The sequence below is a fragment of the Pelodiscus sinensis genome, chromosome 3, assembly GCF_052426305.1.
Source record: "Pelodiscus sinensis isolate ZL-2025 chromosome 3, ASM5242630v1, whole genome shotgun sequence".
Lineage (NCBI taxonomy): Eukaryota > Metazoa > Chordata > Testudines > Trionychidae > Pelodiscus > Pelodiscus sinensis.
In genome coordinates, this window is record NC_143054.1 from 91032217 (window position 1) to 91056562 (window position 24346).

At 45.1% G+C, this 24346-nt stretch overlaps 1 protein-coding gene across 3 annotated transcripts in view; it reads left to right on the top strand.

The window, feature by feature from the left end:
* The first annotated feature begins 302 nt into the window (after window positions 1–302).
* RNF217 (ring finger protein 217) overlaps window positions 303–24346 on the top strand; it is an 83203-nt gene continuing 59159 nt past the window's right edge. For 2 of the 3 annotated variants that reach the window (XM_006139447.5, XM_075924096.2), the window contains exon 1: window positions 304–1190. In XM_006139447.5, coding sequence (XP_006139509.4) covers window positions 573–1190 — 618 coding nt within the window. In that variant the 5' untranslated portion in view covers window positions 304–572. Of the gene's footprint in view, window positions 1191–24346 lie in introns of all 3 variants that reach the window. The other variant, XM_075924097.2, reaches the window with a different exon arrangement.

Consider the following 24346-nt stretch of genomic DNA (forward strand, 5'->3'; position numbering starts at 1 on the left):
GTCTATGTGAGGGGTGGAAGTGAAAGGTGGGTGAGGGACGGGTGCGAATCGGGAAGGATTAAGGGGTGTGTATAAACTAGGGTGACCTGACATCCAAAATGATTGGAACCGTCTCCCCCGCCCTCCCCACTCGGCCACACCAAACGAGTTGCAGTTTTCCACACATGCAATCTGGACACTCTAGTTAAGTGCAGGAAAGGTGGGTGGGAGAGGCGCAGCGCTAGGGCGGGGTGTGTGGGTGGCAGGCACAGGCGGGGCGGTGTGAGGGGGGGCAGGTTAGGGGCGAGGCGAGGTGTACGTGTAGAGCTGAGTGGGGGCGGGCGGCTCCGGCGTGTGGCCAGGAAGGGGCGTGACTGAGCCCGGGCCGGGAAGGATACATGTGAGGGGCCGGCGCGGGGGCGGGTGGTCGCAGCCCATCAGTCGGCCCCGGCTCGGGGACTCTGCTGCGGCCGCAGCGCGGCGGGATGGGCGCCGGGCCGGGTGGGGCCCGCGGGCAGCGTTGACCAGCGCAGCGGCGGCGGGGCCCGGACCCGGAAGCGGGGCCGGAGGCGGCTGGATGCGACGCGGCGGGGATGGGGGAGCAGCAGAGCTCGCTCAGCGCCCTGCGGCCGCCCCCCGCCGAGACGCCGCCGCCCGCAGGCGGGCCCGGGGAGCCGGGGCAGGAGGCGGCGGGGCCGCGGGAGCCGGAGCCCGGCAGCAGGCGGCGGAGCGGGGAGCTGGAGCCGCTTCCTGCCGGGGCCCCGGGGAGCCCGGAGCGCAGCGAGGAGCCGCCGCCCCCTGACTCTCCCGCGGGGGAGCCGGGGGCCGGCGGGGAGCCCGGGGCGCCCCCCGAGGAGGGGCCCGAGGGGGGCAGCCGCCGCCGCCGCCTCCCCCCGCCGCGGAGGCACGTGTACTGCACCGTGTACTGCGTGGAGAACGACCACGCTGGGCCGGGACCCCCGCCCGCCGGAGCCCCCGGGGCCCTGCCCCCCGGCCGCGCCCATGCCGGAGACCCCCTGTCCTCGGGGGGCAGCATCGAGGTGGACTTTTACCTGCTGCCCGAGCCCTTCTCCGGGCTGATCGCGGGGGACTTCGGGCCCTTGCTGGTGCTGAGCTGCCGGGTGTGCCTGGAGGAGAAGCCGGTCAAGCCCCTGCCCTGCTGCAAGAAGGCGGTGTGTGAGGAGTGCCTGAAGCGCTACCTGAGTGCCCAGGTAAACACCAGCCCTCCTCACCCTCTCTATGGGGGCCTGCCCCATCCCACCCCAGCGCCCAGGGAAACCTCTCCCTCCTCAGCCTTGGCCCTCCTCAGCAGAGCATGCCAGCTGTCATCCATAGCTGGAGGAGCCTTACCATTGGGGTGGGCTTCACGCTCCCTTTTCTATCCCATGTCTTAGATCAGAGAAAAATATTAACTTTCTTTCAGAAGTGACTAGTTACAGGGCTGCTCTCTCTCGTTTGGAGCAGATGGACATGCTGCTCCACTGGAAGTGGACACTATGAACAAGATGTGCACACATGTTGCTTAAGGATTTGTGTGCCTGTAAACTGGAGATGCTCTAAAGTTTAAACTCATTTTCATTAAGTGTCTCTTGAATTATCCCAGGCTGATAGCATCAGCAGGTCAAGAAAACATGGAAGAGACTGATTGACTCCTGCTGTTGTTTGCCAGAGATCTACTAAAACTTTCCACTAAGCATTGACTAGTACATTAGTCATTTTGTATGGACCTTGTGACTTTTTTCAGTGATTACTTGGAACTGGACTGGGTTTTATATGGGGGAGGCACCATCTCCTTCCTCCAATGCCTCTTAGATAAAAATATAATTGAAAACTGTTTCCCTCACCCTCGTTTAATGTCAGTAAGAAAGTCTATAGCTGGACTTTAAACTACAGGTTGAACCTCTTCAGTCAGGAACCCACAGAACTTGGCGAGTGCCAAACCAGATAATTTGCTGAACCACAGGAGGTCAATCTTTGTCTTACTGGCTCTTAGAAGACATTTAAGGTCAAATTAGAGCTAAGTAACAGCACAGAAAACAGAGTAGGACTGGTGACTGTAAACAACTTTATGGGGCCTTTGGGAAACTTGGCCACAGCCATGATAAATGGACATACACCTCACTAAAATCATGTCAGACCATGAATGTTCCTGGACTAGAGAGGTTCAACTTGTTGTCTGTTCATATCAGTGATATAAATAGATTTATCAGGTTAATTTCATATAGCATATTGCAAACTACTTTTGAATTGCAGACTATAGCTTTTTTTCAGTGAATTACCTAAAAGTACGGTCCAGCCTTATGGTCCAGTATGGCAACACTTTGTGCTACCTTGTTCAAATAAAAATATTTACCAAATTGCTTCAAAACTCTATGATTTTTATTAATATCTGAGACCTATTGGCTTTAGTGTTTATTATCTAAATGCTAGGCAGTTCAAAGCACAACAAAACGTGGTTGTGCATGATATTTTAGTGAGCCTACTTCATCTTTCTCTCCATTTTTACATTGTTGCTTCCTGGTCTTGATTGAAAAGAGTATTATTTTATCCTTTAAATTGATTACTGTGCAATGATTGACTTAATCTCTCCCAACACTTTCCCTTAAAACAAAGAGAGAATTGATAAGTAACTTAGTAACTATAGGCATTTTTTGCTTTGAGGTTGCATGATACTTGAGTTCAGAACTTTGGTCCTTATCCTGCAGAATCTTACTTGCAAAGTCAACAGCACTGTTTTTGAGCTCCAGAGGGTAGCCAAGTTAGTTACAGAAAACAACAACAAATGGTCTGGTAGCACTTTATACTAACAAAACATGTAGATCAGTGGTCTCCAACCTTTTTATACCCAAGATCACTTTTTAAATGACAGACCAAGCCAAGATCTACCGCCCTGCCCCTTCCTTGAAGCCCTGCCCCTTCCTTGAAGTCCCGCCCTCTCTATTCTCTTCCTCTCCATCACTTGCTATCCCCAGTCTTTATACTGCTGCTTATTGAGGTTTTTCCAACATTTGGCCTGTCTATACTGGACCAAATGTCAGAAAAAAAAAGTGATAGAAATATAGCCGTGTTAGTCTGGACAATGTAGCACTTTAAAGACTAACAAGATGGTTTATCATCATCTAATAAACCATCTTGTTAGTCTTTAAAGTGCTACATTGTCCGGCATTTTGCTTCAGAAAAAAAAAACCTTCTTTTGGAAGCCACCTTATTCCTTGTGGAAAAAGGAATATAGGGGTGACCAAAAGAGCCTGTTTGCTCTTCCACTAAAAAAGCGGAAGAACAAACGCAACCCTGGATGCAGAAGAGTTTTTCTGGGATATCTCCAGAATCTGAAAAACTCCTGCAGTCTAGCTGGACCCTTGCTGTGTTGAGACAGCATGTGTAGGCTCTGGGAGGGGGGGGGGGAAATGAGGGATTTGGGTGTGGTAAGGGGTGAGAGGTGCAAGCTCTGGGAGGAAATCTGGTTGCAGGAGGAGGTGGAGAAGGGGACACTGGCTCGGGGAGGGGGCTCCAGGCTGGACAGTGTTGGGATACTAAGCAAGCCACAGGCTTGCCGATGTGAGGGTGCAGGAATTTGGGTTGGGGTATGTGAGGGGCTGAGGGCATGAGGTTCTAGTGTTTTATAGGCTCAGATCTATGGTCTGGGGCAGGGGGAGTGCAGGAGTGGTTGTGGCCAGATGGGGGATTGGCCCCAATTAGGGGTTTGTTGGCCAGGCTTCATTTTTAAATAGAATACTATGTTAAACACAAAAAGTTTCTGCATTGTCTTTATTTATGAGAATGGCAGGGAACCTGCCTTGAGTCAGGGGTCACTGATCCATAGAAAAGTCATTTGGGAGCAGGGGACACAGTACTGGGGAGGAGTGCTAGTGGGTTCTGGAGCAGGGAACAGGGTGCCAGTGGGGGCAGGGGAGAGGGGGCAGGGTGCCAGGACGGGTTTCTGCAGCAGGGGACAGTGCTGGGGGGGACAGGTTTCTGCAGAGGGGAGCAGGGGGATAGGTTTCTGTAGTAGGAGACAGGGTGTCAGAAGGAACTGGTTTCTGCAGGGGGGGCAGGGTTCTGGGGGACAAGTTTCTGCAGGGGGGGGCCGGGAGGGCGGGGAACAAGTTTGGGGCAGAGGAGAGGGAACAAGGTTGGGGGCAGGGAGTTCCCTACACCAGCCACGGAGGGAAGCCTCCGAACCGTGCTACCTCCAGACTGACCGCAGGGCAGCCGGGCTGGAGCAAAGAAAAGTGGCTGCCCGGCCAGCTGGCCATGGCGCTCAGCCAGGGTGCCACCAAGCTCCATGTGGGCAGGCGCAGAGGGGAAGCTGCCCAATCAGCTGGAGCGCGGTTCAGCCTCCTCTGGGCTGAACACCACAGCCAGCAGGCCAGGCAGCTTCTCCTCTGCGCCAGCTCACATGTAGTGTGGTGCACCCTGGCTGAGCGCCATGGCCAGCTGGCTGGGCAGCTGCTTCTCTTCCCTACAGACCAGCTGCCCTGCGCTCAGCCCAGGGAGGCTGTGCCTAGCTCCAGCTGTGACAGCCACAATCAGCTTGCTGGGGTGTTTCAGCCCTCCCGGCCTCCCAGCTCCCACCGTTCCTCGCAGCTACTCACCTGTGTTGTTGCTCAGTGAGTAGCTGCTCCTCAAATGAGGAAATCTAATGTAAATGTACTGCGCAGGTGCACAGTTCAGAGAGGGCTCAAGAGCTACTCTTAGAGCCCCTGAGATCTACCGGTATCTCACGATCTACTGGTTGGTGACCACAGATGTAGATGGTATAATGAGCTTTCATGGGCACAGCCCACTTCTGTGTGCATCTGTATTTTCAGGATCAAAGGCCTTTTTGGGTAGCAGCATGTGTGGTTTTTTGTTTGTTTGTTTTTGTTGTTGGGTTTTTTTAAAGTTGGATGGGTGCATTAGTTTTGTCTGTGCATTCCTGCTGGTAGATACAAAGGAGGTAATAACACCAACTACAGCTCAGTTCCTTCTAGTAAATAAAAATCAATTGTAAGACTGAAATAATGTTGATAAAGAAGGTGGGGAGTTTAGGTGCATACAGTCGGTCATTGTGAAGAACCATATTTACTGTAGTAAGTAAATGTTCCCCTTGTTTAAAACATAACATTCCTGCCCTGGGTGAATAGCAAGTACATAGGATATCCACTGTATGATTCTAAATAATCTCAGGAGATGATGTGGTGTCTCAGTTTAATAGTGACAGAAGGTCTGCTATTCCAAGGTGAGACCATCTGACTTATACGTTAAGGCTTTGTGTACAATGCGGTTTTTAGCCTCTGGTGTAGCTGCACCAGGGCAAGCTTTAGTGTAGACACTAGGGTAAACTACCTCAGTGCAGATACTCACTAAATCCATGAAATAAACCATGTAAAGGTATGGATAAAACTCCACCTACTGGATTTATGTACTGATATTAATGGAAATGAGATGAAAAATAGAGTTGATGGTACTGGAATCTTTGCTGGTGAATATGTAGGTCCATGTAAAATTCACAGCCATGGAAAAAACGCATCATGGACCATGAAATCTAGGCTTTTGTGTGCTTTTACCCTATACTATGCAGATTTTTTAGGGGAGACCAGCATTTCTCAAACTGGGGGCCCTGACTCAAAAGGGCATTTCAGGAGGGTTGCAAGGTTATTTTAGGAGGGATCACAACATTGCCACTCTGACTTCTGTACTGTCTTCAGAACTGTTGGCTGGGTGCCCAGTTCCAAAGGCAGTGCCCTGCCAGCAGCAGTGCAGAAGTAACAATGGCAGTACCAAATTGTGTCGTGTCATCCTTTTGGCAAGTTTGTCTTGGCTAGGTAACTTCCTTGGTTTTGCTTTTTAGAACTGATTAATGAGCGTGTTCTCACACTAACGTAAAAAGGCAACTAACACATTTTTCATTTCAAGCTGGTCGAGTTTAGGTTTTAACTCGACCAGCTAGTGTGTGTGCCAAAGTACAGTTTGCTTTGTTTGTGTTAGTGTTGGAATGTGTTAGATGACATTTAAAAAACCAAAACCCTAGATCAAGACGCACTCTAAATGTCTTATTGAATGGTTTAGTTCTTAAGTTAAGATAGTAACAAATCCCTGCTGCTGGGATTAGAGGAATTTGGAGGGGGGTACATACAGGTTAGGGATGTTAATGGTTAATCTGTAAGCCTCACTGCTTACCAGTTATGGTGAATTGGCAGAGGCAGGAGCACTCCCCTGCCTGAGGCAGGCTCCAGGGGGGAGGGTGACTGTTCCAGCCCAGCTGCCGCAGGCAAAGAGGTCACTCCTGTTTAGTCAGTTAATGGGTTATACTTAATTAGTTATCTAATTCCAGGGGATTTTACATACCTAATACAGGTATGTTTGTTTCTGGTCCAAGAGGATTATATCCAGTAAGGATCCTCGACATGTCCTGTCCTAAGAAGAGAACAGATTTCTCTCTGGGACCATGAGTTTGCCAGTGCACTCTTCAGGAGGCACTTGTACTTGATGCTATACTTACAACTGAGGTCATCTATCAGCATGTTATCTTTGCCTTTAGAGGGTAATTGCAGATTTGATGTGATACTGGGTGCCATTTCCAGTTCTTCATAGCTTCCTGGTATGGTAGTTGTTTTGAGCCCCACCCTGCCAGTTGACTTGGCATACAGCAATAGTATTGCTCACTTGTGAAAAGGAACACTTCAAGGCAGGAAAAAAATGCCTTGCAGGCTAGAAGGCATGACAGGCCATCAGGGAAGTGATAGTTGGGACTCTTTGTAAACACAGAGATCCTGTATTATGAGATGGTCCAGCTGAGTTCTGCAATCTAAACCTTATGTGTCTATTACAAATACTGTACATGATGGGCTGAATTGAAGAGAGCGACTCACCAAGCATGTAGTGATTTCACCTACCCCCCCCCCCCCGTCACCCATGGAGATTACAGTTGCAGTGTGCACAGTTCTCTTTCTAGGTCTAAAACTCAGGGGTGATTGAATTCATTTAAGCTAAAAGTTTCATTATATAAGCAAGAAGCCATTAGACTGAGGAATCTTGTGCTGAATCTCTGTTGTCTGAGGATTTGTCCTGAGCTAATGCAACTTTGAACATAAGCCTGTAACTAGTCTAGAGGGGGTACATTATCTGGAGTCTAAAGCTATCTCTTAATAACTTCATCTGCATGAGTATGGGCTTTTTGGGGATGGTTCTTAGACCTAAGAAACAGAACAGCTGATTATTTTAGTAACCTAATGTACAGCCCTTTGAGGAGTGAGATCTAGTATTGACTAGTTATAGGAAATTGATATACACAAGCCTCCTTTAGGCATGTAAAATCCTGTTAAGTTAAACATTATGTTTAATTGGTTAACCACTTAAACTGGGCGGGGAGCGTAAAGGGAGAGTGTGGTGTGGCATGCCACGCTGGGCTGCTGGTTAACTGTAACTATTAAGTTTCACTCAGTAAGGGTGTTGCTAACCAGTTAACCATTCACATCACTAGCCTCCTTAAGGTTGCTGTTAATGCTGTACACCAATTGGGGGCTGGGAGATGCAGGGGGGCTGGAGTGCCAGTGTAGGCTTGCCAGTGCTGAGGGAGGCCATAAATGCCTCGGGCCAGATCTGAGCGACCCAGGGGCTGCATCCAGGCCCCTGAGCCTTAGGTTCCCCACCCCCGTTATGCACTCTGATAGATCTTGGGGCTGGCTATACAGAGTCCAGATGGCAGGACTCCCCTCTTGTCCCCTTCCTCCTCCATTCCCCCCCCCCCCCCGCCCTCCCTCCATCCCAAATTGTGCTGCTCTCCTACACAAAACTTGGATTATTTGCTGTCTTCAAGTCTATATTCTCGGACTAGTCTTGTAGATATAAGGATGTTATCACAGTTGCTAATATCACCCTCCACAATTTCATTTGCTTGATAAATTTCTTCAGAAGTCTCAAATACAGCGTGAGCAGGTCCCTCTTTTGGGACTCAGGAAATCACAAGTATTAATCCTTTTTCATGTACTGTTGAAGAACCTCCCCTATGACTCTAGTCTATCTAGAATAGGAAAAAGTTTTGTGAGAAGAATTCCTGGGAAAAGAAAAGGTAGGATAGAGTGGAAATAGATCTTAGAAATTTAGGAGGTTACACTATCTGAACTAAATTCTCACGTAGCAAGGAAAAAGAAAAGGTAGGTGGCAAAAGGGGAAAACGTCTAGAAACAAGTTTGGTTTGAGCTGCTCAACAGACATCAGGCACTTTTAACTAGGAAAGTTAAAATACGTTTATTTTTGTAAAAGAGTAACCGTTGAAATTTTTAGCAGTCACGTGTTTACATCCTTGTGGCAGCTGATGCTTGTGGGGAGCCTACTTTTAAGCTGGCTTGGCAGGAATACCTGCATTCTCCCCTCTCCCCCCCCCCCCCCCCACCTCCTTCCCTCACATGCTGCTTCTCATACAGAGGCTGCAATGTGGGAAACAGGTGGTTTCTCAGGAGCCCGGTAGGTAGGGGTGGGTGGGTGGTTTAACCCATGGAGGTTAACTGATCAGCCCAGGCTTATTGATTAACTGTGTACACTGGTATACATTAACATCCCTACTTAAACTGCATTCACCATGGTAGTTACAAGAACCCACACAGAGTAGAATACAACAGAATTGTGAAATGTAGTGTTTGGATCCAAGTGTTGTAGGAGTTGAACGCTGGCAATGATGGTCTTGGGTAGTAAAATCTGCTCTTCTCTTTAGATATTGATTGCTTTTTATTTAATTCCGGACTGGACAGCTGCTGGAAAAATTCTGATCTTTGAATCATCTTGTCATTAAACAAGTCTGGGGTCTGTACGAACAGATTTTCAACTAATTTTGGTTAGCTATGGTTTCTAAAATGGTCCTGAACAGGGTTTTTCTTCAACTGCAATTGCAAGAGAAATGGTGCAGGAGAATAGTCACTGGTTCATTGTCAATGTCTATTTTCTCCTTTGTTTAATTTTGATAGCATAGGGCAAGACTTAAAAATCAGAGCCACTAACGCAACCCCTCTCCCACATATCCATCAAATTCCACCTAAAACTATCTTCCCTGTCTGTCTCCTGATGCTTAGGCAGTGTGGTGGAGCACTTCCTGTAGATGGAAAAAGTACTCTAACTGCAAAGTATTCTTTGTTTTGTAGATGTAAAATCCAAAAGCTGAGATTAATTTACTGGTGGTGGAGTGGGGACTGATTTAGTGGTTAGAAGCTTAGCAGAGGAGACCAGAGTTCTTATAATGGGCCTGATACTGACTGTGTGACTTTCTGTAAGTCACGTATTTTTTTTTCTGCCTCATTTCATCAATCCAAAACTTGGGTGTGATTCTTAGCAGACATGTCCGGAAGTCCCTTAGGAGGAACTGTTTGCTTGAGAGAATGCTTCTGTTTGCTGTATGGTTGTTTGCTGCCTTTGAACAGAGCCATTGGGGCTGTGGATAGGTGATGATTGGAGTGAGATTCCAGCCTCTGTATGCTAGGTGTAGATGGTTCTAGAAGGGATGAATCTGACCACAATTCCCCTGGCATGGGAGCTGAAGAAGACAGCCACTCTCAATCCTCAGCATAGGTAGCATGTTTGGGTGGGGCTGGACGGTCAGATATGATGGAACTACAATGCTGTTTCTGGGAAGCACCATGGTTGGGTAGCCTCCTTAGTGCTGACTAAATTACCCCTAGAGCAGTTCAGGACAGGGTGGCAGAAAGGAGGCTGAAACCTGGGTTAGCAACCCTTCCCTTGGGCTGTCAATTCTGTTCTGCATAGGGTATAAACTAAAAAGAAAAGGGAGAGATTATTGTACTTGATTTCTCAACCTTAATATTGTATTCATGCCACTCAGCTTTCCTTATTTTAGAAGCTGTGTGTACATGCAAGCCTGCTCAATGAATCATTCATTTCCTAAGCTCTGTTGGTGGCTTGTAAATCTGAGTCAGAATGAATATTTGGTGTTTGGGTTTTGTTTCTAAGAGGAATTCTCAAATAAACTTAGTCAAGACATTTGTTACAAGGCTGTTTCCGGGGAGGCTTTGCTGCAGATTCTGCAGCATTAAGCTTATTTAAGCTTTATACTACAGAGCCCACAGCGTGTGTCACTGCTAGGATTTTTAGAGGTTACATTTTTAAATGCCTTTTTACGTTTCTACTCCTGTTCAAGACCCTTGCTGTTTTTATTGCCTTATTTACTTGTGGATCAAGTGTGGTTTGGTTCCCCCATTTGTTAGTGATGTGTTTTATTTGAAGCTTTCACTTGAAGGAACATAGTCAACTTAAACAGAATACTGTATTATGCATTTGTTAATGTAGTATGATGACACCTTAAAAGTTACTATATCTGAATGGAGGAAACATTCTCTGTTTTTTGTTTTTGTTTTTGTTTTGTTTTGATAGTACTTTGTATACTTTCATTTTCTCCTGAAGTCAGTCTGCCTGGGTCTTTCGCACATCTGTAAGAAAAAACTAAGAAAGCATGACTAAAACCATGCAAATAGGGAATGCAGAGGGGGGCGTGGAAGCAGGTGTATTGCCTAATATTATCTTTAAAACTGACTGGATTTAAAGCTGCCTCCGTTCTGCTAAATAGACATTGTTTTGTAAACATGTTATAGAACCAAGTACCAATAGAAATGATTCCATATAGTTTTAAAATTTAAAACTTATTTTTTAAAATCAAATGAATATTTCTGTGAACCATAAAACTGCAATGTTGCACTTGTATGAACTGGATCTGGCTCCTTTTGTGCTAAGTCCTCTTTATGCTTCTCTGGTGGTATAAAGTGGCTGCAACTTTATGAACAGCTGAGAATTATGCTGTGTGGGAAAATCCATCATGGGGGTGTACAACTGACACATCCAGCTCTAATCTCACCACCCCAGCCCCCTTTGATATTTAGAGCTGGAGAGTATGTGTCCAGTGTGTTCTGTGCTTCAATTGTTGCTGCATGGCACAATAGTCCTAGGAGCTGTTATGAACCATTTTAACACTTGACACTGCTCTAAACAATGTTGTGATTTGGGATGGTTTAGACTAGATCCCAAGATTGGGGACCTACAAAGAGATCTGTCACTATCCTCACAGTAGATGTTCTCAGCGCTTATTGGGCATGGTTGAGGATTAAGCTCAAGAACTTGAAAGTCAAGTGGATTAAAAGCTAAACTGTCAAATTTTCTTTGGCTAAGTGGCAAGAAATGTAAGCGTTTAAGGGGAAGAGGCAGAGCAGTTGATAACTTACCTTCACTCCAGTCTGCTGTTTCTTCATTCTGAGTAACTGTTCTTTCAACTGCCTGGGGCCTCCTGGCCAATCATTCATCTCTACTTTTCACTCGCAGCATCGTGCTGTTTAAATGCCTAGACACATGATGTCCAACTATTTCTGAAACAGTAGCCACTACAGTGGCTACTGCTATCCACACTCAACCGGCCAAATAGCCACATGTGGCTAGCATGTTGGACACCACAGAACTCGAGTGTGATGAGATACCCGGGGTGTAGCATGGGAATGTGGGACTGCTGTGCCCCTTTAACGCTCCAGTTGGGCTGTCTCAGTGCTTTGCTAACCTTTACAGGTGCTGTTATCACTCAGCACAACGACATGTGAAGAATCCCACCCAGTTAAGTTGAATGAATGCTCCCAGAGCTACATATGAATCATACAGCAAGGCACCAGCCAGATTGCCTCAGCCTTGTACCTCAGGAATACAGCATCCCGCACTGCTCAAAACAAGCACTGCAAGTTTATTCATTGGTTTACCACTTCATCATTGGAAAGTTGGTATATACCAGCCTTTGTAAACTTGAACAGATTTGCCAAGTACTTCAGGGAAATTCACTGGTAAAGATCAACAGTAAAACAAGTTCATTGGGTACATAAGATAGATTTTTAAGTGGCCATAAGTTAGGGATGTAAAGTCCTGTTTAATCAGTTAACCAGTTGAATGTTACGTTTAACTGATTAAGTGGAAGGAATCTAATGGGCATGCATGGCTAAAGCTGCCCCCACCCTGCAGGGCTGCCACCTCTGCTAGCCTGCCCTGTGGGAGGCCTGGTAGAGCTGGAGCAGCTCTTCACCCATGGCGGGCTGCTCCTGGGTGCTGGTTAACCAGTTACCATAAGCATCAACTGGTAATGGTGATGTTTATCAGTTAACCCATTACCCATTCATAGCCATACTATTAAGTGATAGGCATAAAGTTAGAATAGTTACCAAAATAAAACACAAACACACGTTAAACTGGACAGCATCTAGATTAAGCAGTTTCTCTCACCCCACTGGATATATTGTAGTTCTATAGTACACAGGTTTCACCCTTGAAACTTAGCAAGTTCCCTCATAATAATAGGTTTCAGAAAGTCCAGTTATGCCTAGATCTTCTCTAGTTATCGATCATTCTTCCTCACCTACTTTTTCTTACAGTTAGTGCCACCTCTTCAAATTAAGTGCTCCCTTTGAACTTAAGTCCCTACAGCTAGTTAAAAGAGGTATTGTTCTGAAATGTGTAGGTAACTACTTGGGGTTCAGTTCATGCTTTGACCTAGCATAATTCCTTTTTTTAAGTTTCAAGATTTCTGGCAGGGTTGTTCTGCAATTTTTTAGATTGAGTACCTACCTTCTGAGTGTGTCAGAAATTGGGAGGTGAAAATACTTTTCTATACAATATTGTGTTCATTTCTGGCCATTGTTATCAGAAGGACATGGAAAAGTTAGAGGAAGTTCATGGTGAGAAATTAGTTTTTATGTGGGACTGACTGGAGAAGAAACATTAAAAAATATGTAGAAGAGTCTAAAACTTTTTTAAAAGATGTGAACATTAGGAAGGGAGGAGAAACTTAGTGAGTGAAGGCTGATATAATGAAAGTACAGGTAGTCCCCAGGTTACGTACAAGATAGGGACTATAGATTTGTTCTTAAGTTGAATTTGTATGTAAGTCGGAACTGGCTCCAGATTCAGCTGCTGCTGCTGAAACTGACCAGGGGCTGACTACAGGAAGCTGGAGGCAGAGTTGCTCTGCCCCCAGCTTCCTGGAATCAGCCACTGATCAGTTTCAACAGCGGCTGAATCTCGAGCCTGGGACAGAACAGCTGGGCTGCCAGGCAGGTCCCTGCAGGACCAACCTGGCAGCACCCCAGCTGCTCTACCCCAGGGTCCACAACAAAAGCCTGGTCTGCTGGTCTGCTACTGCGCCCCCCACCCCCCACCCCAGCAGACCAGGGACATGGGGAGCAAAGCCGCAGTGGCGGCGAGGTCCCGCGCCACTGCGGCTTTGCTCCCGGTGTCCCTGGTCTGCTGGGGACCGTCCCCAGCAGACCAGGGACACCGGGAGCAAAGCCGCAGCAGTGGAGGGGTCCCGCGCCTCTGAGGCTTTGCAGACCAGGGGCACCAGCAGACCAGGGGCACCTGAAGCAAAGCCGGGGAGGCGGAGGGGTCCCGGTGCCTCTGGTCTGCTGGGGACCGTCTCCAGCAGACCAGGGACACCAGGAGCAAAGCCGCAGCGGCGGCGGAGTCCTGCGCCTCCCCAGCTTTGCTCCAGGTGTCCCTGGTCTGCTGGAGACGGTCCCCAGCAGACCAGGGGCACCTGGAGCAGCTTTTCTTGCCCCGGAGGTCGAGGTGGCGGGACCGCTGCGCTCTGGGCGGTCCCGCTGCCTGCGAGCTCCGGGGCGAGAGAGCCCCGTTCATAAGTGCGGATCCGACATAAGTCGGATCCGCGTAACTCGGGGACTGCCTGTAAAGGAAAACTTCCTGAGCTGGAAATGGTAGGTGTAGAGTAGTCTTACTAAAGTGGAGGAAAAACCTAGTTTTCTTCAGTCTAGTTTAAATATAATGTATAGTAGTGGATGCCTTGTATCTAAGGAAACCAACTGGATATTTCATCTCTTTATTTCTGATGTCTATGATTCTGTGACCCTGTCTAGCAGTAGCTCTGGTAGCACTTAAGACTTGTACTTATTTCAGGCCTGCACAACTTGGAAAGCAGAGAGGGCCATATTACTCCAAAGAAAACAGCTGTGGGCCACAAGTAGGATTGCCAGATGCTCTCCCAAAAAATACCAGACATGCGGGCTAAAAATTTTTGTCGAGCAAAAAAAAAAAAAGAAAAAAAACCCCCACACACGTCAGACATACAAAAAAAAACCCTGCACTACCCGGCTTCAGCGCACAACCACAGGAGGCACCACCACGATTCCGTCCAGTGCCCAGCTGTCTGGTAGAAAGCCAGACACCTGGCAACTCTAGCTGCAAGGGTAGGTGGTGGAGGGTAATACTTTATTAATAATTTTTCAATTAAATCAGGCCTGCACAACATACGCAACATACAGCTCCTAATGCCCTTTCCCTCTCCTCTCCCAGCATCACCCTGTCCCCCCCCCCCTCCCACTGACACTTCCCTTCCTACCCTTTTCCTCATTGTCTCCACTTGGCCCTCGGGCATTTGTCTCTCCTGCACCCTGTCCCTTGGTGCCTTCCCCTTTCTCCTAACCTGCCTCCCCTCACCTCAGCACAAGCCCCTTCCCCTTCCCTACCTGGCTTCTGCCTTCCAGTTTGCGGGGCTGCCAGAGCCTTTTTTAATTCAGCGGTCGCCGGCCGTGATGTCACGACGCCACGCCAGCATCTTGGCGTCTGCCAGCATCCTGCCCTCTGGCTCATGCCCCACCTCCTCGCGCCAGAGCTGCACGCAGGCAGCCCGGCGACAAGAATCGCTTCACTTGCCCCTCCCCAGCGGCGCTCTGCTCCTCCACCTGGCTGGCGGATTGGATGGGGCTGCGCCGCCCGTAGTCGTCACAGGCCGCACAGTGATCCCCTGCAGGCCGCATGTTGTGCAGGCCTGGCTTATTTAATGTTTAATGTTAAGGAGCTGTTAGGTTTTTTTTAATGTCTTGTCTTATTTCAGTCCACATTTAACAGAGACTATGCTAATGGAAGCCAAGTTGGAAGTTTATTTTCAGCTATTTTTGAATTATTGGTGAGCAAAATAAAGCCAAATGTTAAGAGTACTTTTATAGCACACTTAAACATAGAAAGAGGTTTTTCCACAAACTTTTATTCTTAAATGGAAAAATAGCCACTGGTGGGAGTAGGCTTGGAAAATTTTGACCCCAAAGGAAAATGTTTCTGCAAGTTATGAATATATAAAAACAGAAGATGTTAATTAGGCATATAAAAGGTTAACTGGTAAATTAGAATGGACTCAAGCAGCCCTAGGCAGGACGATGCTCCCGCCTCTCAGGGCCTGCTGGAGCAGCTCTTGTTAGTGGCAGGCCAGACCACCCTCCACCTCACCTCGGGTTACAAATGGGCTCCCCAGGAATGGGACCATCCCTAGGAACTGGGCCTGCAGCAGCTCCTGCCAGCCTCACTCCTAAGGAGGCTTTGCTCCGGGCTCAGCAGTATAAAGATTATTTAAACTTTATACTGCAGAGCCCACAGCACATGCAACTGCTTGGATTTTTTTTTTAGTAGTTACACAATTAAGTGCATTTTTACATCCCTGATGTTAATAGAACTATGTGATTGTCCTAATGATTGCATTAATTACCACAAACGTGAACTGAAAGTATTGGTGTGTCTGAATTATAATCAGATTTAGCAATCTAGCTCCCTCAAAAATCGTGCAGCCCATGCTTTGTGGAATGCAGTTTCATATTCAATGTTCTTATAGAATTTGGCAAGCGTATTTAGGTAGAACGCTGCAGGTTTAGCAAGTATATATTCTCTGAAGATAATAAAGTTTACTTGGTGTGAGGGATCATCCAGGTTACCAAATATTAAGTGGCAAATGGTGAAGGGCATGTGGGGTTGTTCTTCAGGACACAGCAGGAGAAAAGAGGGTTTGAGAAAGACAGGGCAAATGAAATGGGAGGCTGACAGGCTTGCTGGTCGGAAACTGACAGCTAGCTGTATAGGAAGAAGGTATCACATTATGCTAAGTTGTACTATGTTAGTGTATTAAATCAGTTTTCTAAGTTGTTTGTTTTTATTTCCAGACAAAAATGACATTAAATAGGAGTTAAGATTGATAATACGTATCCATAGTTACAGTTTTTTTTAAAAAAAAAAGAGTGCTGTAATTATTCCAATGCCAAATGTTGCAAAACAAGAAATTCATAGTTAAGATTCAATTTAAAAAGAAATTCAAACATGTTAAATTATGAAACTATAGTTAGGGCACCTAAATAATTGTAACTCAGTCCTAAAGTGACACTATGCAAAATCACATACAGGCAGTCCCTGGGTTACATGGATCCGACTTACATCGGATCCCTACTTACAAACGGGGTGAGGCAACCCCGCACTAGCTGCTTCCCCCCAGCAGACCAGGGAGACACGAAGCTAGCGCCCCCCCCCCCCAGCAGACCAGGGAGACACGGAGCGGCTTTTCTCAGAAAACACCTCAGCTTGAGAATAAAGGACTGAGGGAAGTGAGGTGTGGGAGAATAAAACTGAGCTCTGGAGAAATGTTTGGCTAGTGTTTCCCCTACAATATGTACCAGTTCCGACTTGCATACAAATTCAACTTAAGAACAAACCTAAGTCCCTATCTTGTACGTAACCCAGGGACTGCCTGTAATTACAAAATGTGTGGCTGCATATTACAGTGACTCTTTAGGAGACGTTAGGGTTGTTTCCTCCCCCTCCCCCCCCCCCCCCCCCCCAGAACCTTGATGTACCATGAAGGGTCCAATTTTAACTCTAGGTAATTGTAAACTTGTAAAATCTTAGAAAATTAATGTTGAGATCAGAAAGCAAATACTGCGATTTTGGGCAGGATATGTTGTATTCTTTAAGTATCAAGTGGCTGAATACAAGTGCAAATCTTAAATTTGTGGAGCCGTGATCTGCATTTCATAATAATAAAACTGAGTTATAGTATTGCAGAACTTTCCTTGAAGAGGAAAATGTATACATTTTGGCCATATCTCATTCCTTCTGCTTGTAACTTTTATATATTGTTAAAACTGCTGTTTCACATCCCCCCTCTTTTTTTTTTGAGGGGAGGGATATCTAGGGCAACAATAGATTAATGGAAAATGACTTATGATTCCCTTTACCGTTGAAGTATAGCACATAAAGACTGTGAATCTTCCTATCTGTGTAGTTTTGCTTTGTTGACTTTCTTTCATATTCAGTTTTTCTTATATTCTCATTTACATTTAGATCCCTTGAAAACAGCTTCTAGAGCAGCGTGTTAAATTGAATTCACTGTACTGCACTTTCATTTGTTGCTCATAAGGGTAGTTAGCTTCAGACTCAGATTGATGTTAGGTGTCATATCTGTTGCTGTTCTGTGCTGTTAATTCTTCACCATACAGCTGCTGTTAGCCATTCAAGTTAACAGTGGACAAAAATCAGCCATCTTCTTGCAATGAGCCATCACCTGTTGTCACAAGGGAAAATTGTAAGCAAAAAATCCTTCAGTATAGGTAGCACAGCCTATACTTAAGGTTGCTCCACTCTTCCTATTATAAGACCCTTTTTTCAGTTGCTTATAACTTTGGCAAGCTTGAACCATCAAGCTGAAATTTTCCATGCCAGGTGTCTGCTTTTCAGATAAAATTTAGTCCCAAAAATTCAAGCAAAAAACGGATCATCCATTTCTGAGAATAAGATTATAGGAAATGGCTTTTTTTTTACCCCTTTTTTGTGCAAAGCACGTCTCCCAGTTATTTCAATTGCTGCTATGTGTATTCAAGTTGAGCATCCATAAAATGAGAAACATTCTGTTAGTGACCACCTGTGGAAAGTTTGGTTTATGTGATTTGACTAGTGTCACAAGTAGGGAAGTAAGCAAACTAGTCGACTATCAGATAAGCAAAACCTTATCAGATCCTCAACTAGTCATGCCCTCCCCCTGCTGCCTCGATCAGAGGCAGTAAGGGGGGGGAGCAGGCGCCAGTGCTGGGAGGAGCTGGCTTAAAAGTCGGCTTCCCCCAGCACCTTGTCCATGGGGGGAAGGGGAGGCAAGGAGGTAGCTGGCTGATTCTACTGTCTGTGCTAATATTTAGCATGCTTGAATGTTTAGTACACTTCTATAAAATGGATTTAAGTAGAGGTAGAAGTAGACTCCAGAGATTTTTATTAATAAAACAGATTTATAATTAGGGTACACCATGCCCCAGAGTAGAACAAAGGATCACTTTGGTTTTAATAAAATATGTTCCATTACATCTAAATGATTCCATAAAATGCTCTTAAATTTTCCCCTGGTGCTTATTACTGTTGTTTGGCAGGGATGGGCTTTTGCATTTAAAAAGTAATTTTGTGCCTTTTTTTGTAATTTAGTAATTGAGTGACCCAGAAGTAGACTGTGTAATTTATTTATTTTCCGGGTCCCATGTTTTCTACACTAGTATGGCATTTTCTACGGACAGACACCCTAGCAATAAGATTTGGCTGCAACAACTAAACTTTTTATTTATTTTTTAACATTGATTTTTAGCTCTTTCTGGTTGTGAAGATAACTGCCCAAATGTGAATCTGTGTAGTATGCTTTACTGTGCAGACAGCATGAACAAGAAAGCTCTAAGAGTAGTATGATTTGCGCCTGTCCACCCTAATATAGTGGTTCTCAAAATTTTTGGCCTGCAGCCCGCACTGTTCAACACAAATCTTTTGGCGGACCGCCAGCCCACCATGATGAAAAAATAGGTGCAGGACGGGGTGGGATTGCAGAGACTGGGCAGGAGGTTTGGTGCAGGAGCAGGCTTAGGTCTGGCCAGGATTCTTGCCAATGGGAGCAGTGGGGGAAGCTTTCAGGTGTGCAGTTTCCTGCAGTGCCATTTCTCCAGCCTGGGAGAAGGGGAATGGCAGCATCTGTGGAGCCACTTTCTCCTCTTCCCGCCCCTCCCTCCTCCCCTCCGCCTTCTCCCCCTCTCCCATGAGCTGGATCTGGCCCACGAGGCTTCGAACTTTCCTCCCCTCTCTGCCGCTGCCTCAGCCAAACTAACTTGTGCGCACGCGCGGGACTGGAGTGCCAGTGTGGGCTCCACGCTGCAGCCTGAGCCCGTGGCCCACCTGCAAGTCTGTGGTCTGCAGGCCACACTTTGAGAACCATTGCCCTGATAAGATATTAGTCAGAAATTCACTCGTGTAATTTTAAATGTCCTGTGAGATGTATTTCACTGCTGACAGTGTTGGCATACTGTCCAGCTAATGTTTTTATCCATCACATGTTCTTATTATCAGTAATGATGGAGAAATAAAAGGCGGGAGGGGGGCACAACCAGACATTTGGCTGTTGACTAGGGTTTGTGGGTACGGAAAGCAGTGAAAAACCATGCCTGCTTCCCATGGTTTTCCTTCACCTCCCCTGGAAAAAAGATCAGATGATTGTAGTCTCTGCCAATAAGGGAGGAACAGAAGGAAACTCTTATCCCAAGAACGAGAAATCTTAACTATCCTTGTGGTATTAAGACCCAAGCTTCACAGAAATCTGCAGCTTTTCTCAATAACAGCTTTCACAATCGGTTTTATGTGTTAATTCAAAGTTTTGCAGCATACTGAACAATGAAAATCTGGAGGTAGTGCATATGGACAAAATCCAAGATTTTGGTGTTTAATACGCAACTAAAAATAGTCATTAGGTAAAGTTTTGAATTTATCTGAATCTAGTGAAGAAATTTCATTGACTTGGAATTTAGCACTATATTGCAGCAATTAGGATTTTGCTACAGGTTTTAATTTGTGTGCCAGAGAGTATTCATTCAGGCCCTTCATATAATCTGATCAGGAGATCCCCGAGGCAATCTTTGTTTTTCACTTTCACAGCATTCTTGCTAACAGTTTTTCACCTCTACTTTCCAATTTCCCACATCTTTACTACATCTTGTCATCTGAATTCCTTTGGATTTAGTTAATAAAACTATGAACAGTTGAACTGCTTCTGTCTTTGACTTTGGAACTGGAAGTAGATGTAGTTGTCTTTTTTTCCTGATTGTGTTTGTGTTGATTTGAAATGCCTTCTGACAGTCTTAGAAGAACAATACTGCCTTCTCAAAAATGACCTTTACTGTGATTAGAAACTGGTGCAGCTGAACTGGTGCAATCTGAGACCTACCAAAAGGTTTGGTATGGGCGTCTTGAACTTCATGTTGGTGTAACCCACTCCTAGCACCACTACATGAGTCTCTGAACCACGCCCACTAGGTATGTGGGTTACATTGCGTCTAGGTGTGTTACCCATCTCACCACTTAAAATACACCACTCAGCCACTGATCTTTGAGTTGACTAGATTGAGAGAAATGTTTGTTGTGGGTGAATTGATGATGTTTGCTATGGAAAAGTTATGGAGGGAAAAATTCTGCTCATAGTTGGAGGCAAAAAAACTTGCTTTGCCTGTCTTCTACAGACATTTCAGAATAGCTTATCCAAGCTACAGAACCAAAAAGGCTATCTAGTTTATTTGAAAAGTATGACAAAAGGGCAGTGTTCATAAAATATCCTTACAATAGTGTAATTACATCCTTTACTGAATCATTCTTGCACATCTGCCCCCATCACTAAATGGGAATTATTGACTGTCACTCTACCTCCTTGTTTTTTGAGATGTTATTTCTTTCTCTGCATTAAGCTTGAATTGATTCAATGAAGTGTTTGCATTTAGTTTCAGACATTCCTCAAGAGGAAGTCTGGTTAGTCCATAATAAAAGCAGTGCCCTTAAGGCATATCTATAATTGGGCTGCTTTAATTTCAAAGAAGAAAATACTTTTATCACCAAAACAGTGTTGTTCAGTGTGATGATCTGATAAAAGAAAACAATAACACTGTAAATAAGTGTTCTTCAAAAGATCAACATAGAAGTATTATGCATAATTAAAGACCAAATCTGAAGTGTTAATGAGGAATTTCTAAACATGGAAGAGTGAAATGTTTAATTTAGAGCTTTTTTTTTTTTTTAAAAGAAGGATGTGCTACATCACGTGTGTGTAAACTCACACATTAAACATGGCTTTCCAGTTTGTTAGAAGTCACATTTGAAAAAACCCAACAGTCCCCAAGCAGGAGAGAGTTAGTGTCCTACCCAGAATCTTCCACATCTTTCTCCTTCCTTGAGAGATGGTAGAAGATGATTGTAGCTCTGTGGTGCCAAAACAGCAGCCCTGGAGCCCTGAGTTATCCATTCACCCACAGAACAAGTAAAGCACAAATAGAAGATTCCCCTACCAGGGTTCTGAAATCACACCCGGGAGAGATCATTTCAGTTTACTCTTTGTGCCCATTCATTCCGACACTGCCAACAAAGATGCCAGTTCATGCTAGTGGTGACTGTGTTGGGACCACTACACTGGGAAAGGAGCCCATCAGATCATTGTATATAAGCCTAAGAGCCTGTAGGGAATAGCAGCTTTTACTCATCACTGAAACAGATAAGGTCCAAATAAGTAATCTAGGAGTAAAAGGCCCAGTATTCTGTTATCGGCTTCCTGAACTATTCACTCAGGTTCTCTCTAAGTAACATGGATCTGGAGAGCACAGTATGTATTTAAGCTATTACTGAGCCTGTAATCTAGGATATATTTGCTTACACAATCACTTAACTACCACCATGAACAATAATAAGTCATTCATTAAAGGGCATGTATAGCAAAGAGATTGAAAAGCACTGTGAACATTATTTATACAGTTAAATTTAGTGAAGTGTGTGGTGTATTACATTTATAATAATCAGGGTGAACCCCTTCAGTGAACCCTGCTTTAAAAAAGCTGATGAGCTAGCATTACCTGTAGGTTGTAATGCACAGTAACGATGGCTCTCTGGCTTATTATTTAATCATTGTGATAAAGAACATTGCACTACACTAACTAAAAGAATAATGTTCATATATTCATTATGAGGCTAAAATGCTACTGTCAAGTAACAAGGGGCTAAGAGAGGGAGTATGATTTAGGATTGATAATGGAGAGACAACTTTTCACCCAGATCCCATTGTACTTGGCAGCAAAGGTATGCCAACAATTTATGAATGCTGCCTTTGAAAATTAAGTAGCATAAAAAATGAACTAGGCTATAAGTGACCTGTAAACGATGAGATTATCCTCAGATTTAAATGGACCTGATTCTGGCTAACCTCCAAGAAAACTGAATTGATCCAGTAACCAAAGATTTCTAAATTGAGTGTGAAGAATATATCCGCTTTGGCAATGGTTTTGGGTTTGATAGTCTGAGTCACTTGGAGATTTAATGTGGCTTCCCCAGAAACTCATGTGTTAGAGCATAGAGGGATTGACAAAAAGAACTCGAAGCGTGTAGGAGGGACTTCTGTTCTGAAGTACGCTAGGCATCCTGTTATGACTTATGAGAGACCTTCTCAAAGCACCTCCTAAATTGTTACTCTACTACCTTTCTCTGGACCATGTCAATTTCAGTTCCAAGTGTTCTGAAGCATACTGGAGCTAAATTCTCAAGTATTTAAACCACTTTGAATCTTGTGATGCAATAGTGCAAAGTTCTGTACAGGTTGGCACTCCCTGGACCAGGAACATCCATAGTCCAGAATGAGTTTAGTTAGCCAAATGTCTACTTGTCATGGTTGTGGTCAAGTTTCTCAGTCCCATAAAGTTTGTTTATAGCTACCAGTCCTTGCTTTTAGTGTTCTGTTCTGTTGTTTAGCTCTAATTTACCCTTAAATGTCTAAGAGCCTAGAAAGCAGTGTCAGTGTTTGTAATACTGCCAGACAATATTGACCTCCTGTGGTTTGGTAGATTTTCTGGTTTGGCAAACTCTGACTACAGAGATTCTAGACTACAGAGGTTCAACCTGTAATATATTTTTCAGAGGCCCATTTTAGGATTCTGTGGAAAATCATAACTGAACCGTTTGGATTTTGTGCATTTAACATATGAACCACAACCTAAACATCAGCAGTTTTGGCCCATATACATACACAAGTATTTTTCAAAACTTATTGTTTTAAAGTAATTTATGAAAATAGCAGTGCACCCATTCCCTTTTTCATCTTTATTGTGATTTTTCTGGCTCAAACCCAAATGAAAAATGTAGTAGGAAGGGTGAAGAGAAGATTGTCAGGAAAAGAAGCCAGTATTTGTTTTTGTGGTGTTGCTTTATTTGTCCCAGAGTATGAATGTGACCAGATGAGTGAAGTAGTATCTTTAATCGGGCCAGCTTCTATTGATGGGAATGTACTAGCTTTTGAGCTTCACTGAGCTTTAGGTGAGTGTCCAAATTGAATACAGAGTGGGATGGATCACGCATAAAGGAGTCACGCACATTGTCCAATACCACTTAAAAATAAGTGCACATTTAACACTGCTGGAGTCATAGGACAGTGCAGGGTTAGTAGGCAGCGGGATACATTGCAAATTGTTGTAGTGGGTCATCAAATCTGTACATCTCCTTTTACCAGCTGTTCTCCTACTCTTAGACCTGATTCCAGGTTGCAGTATCCTGTATACTAACCAGGCTTTCCCTGATCCTATGAACTTGATACCTGCAACTTTTTCCTTTGGGAGCTATGGTCAGTGATAGGTTAGTCATATTGGGTTCAAATTTCAATCTGTAACTTAAGGTATCAAAACTAGACAAGCTTTTGGAATTTAAACTGAGTGCACTTAAGGGATGTTAAATGGTGTTTAATCAGCTAATCGGCTAATTGGTTAGTTGATGGGGGGGAGGGGAACGGGACTGCAGATCTACAGTGGGATTGGCTCCCAGCCCCAGGCGCGAACCAGGAATCAGCTGTCCCAGTGCGCCTGGTCCCCTGCTACACCTCTGCCTCCCCTGCCGCTACCAGGGAGATGGTGCTGGGGGGAATTGGCTTTTAAGCTTGCTCCCCCTTCCTTGCTGCCTCTTTGATAGAGGCAGCAAGCGGGAGGGAGGAGGGGAGAGTGACTAGTTGAGTCACTAGTCAACTATCCAATAAGCATACACTTATCAGATATTTGATTATTTGCTTATGTGTGCATTATCAGGGCTTGACAAACCGCTGAATCTGCTCACCCATGGTGAGTAGATTTCAGCTGGTCGCTCCATGCACCCCATTCACAAGCGCTTTGCGCATGCGCAGTACCAGTCTGGCGCATGTGCGGTGCGGGGCTGACAAGTAGCTCTTGCCAGGGTTTGTCAAGCCCTGTGCGTTAGGTCCAAAAGATTTTTATAACAGTATGTCTTAAACATCAAACTTTTGTATTAAATGTGTTTGTATTGCAGGTGTAATATGTGGCATTTTCTTCCTTACTTGTCTCTCCCTCCTTGCTCTGTGTTCTGTCCTTGTAAGCAGATTGTATATTAAAATGTTCAAGAATCCTGCTCAAGTGCCTCAACAGGATTTTTTGTGTAATTTACGCCTTTTTACTTTTTATCAACAAAAAAATGGCTGAGGATAGTAGAGCACGTTTACATACTTAAAAGGCTGTGTGCCATGTATGGACCCTAGGAAAAA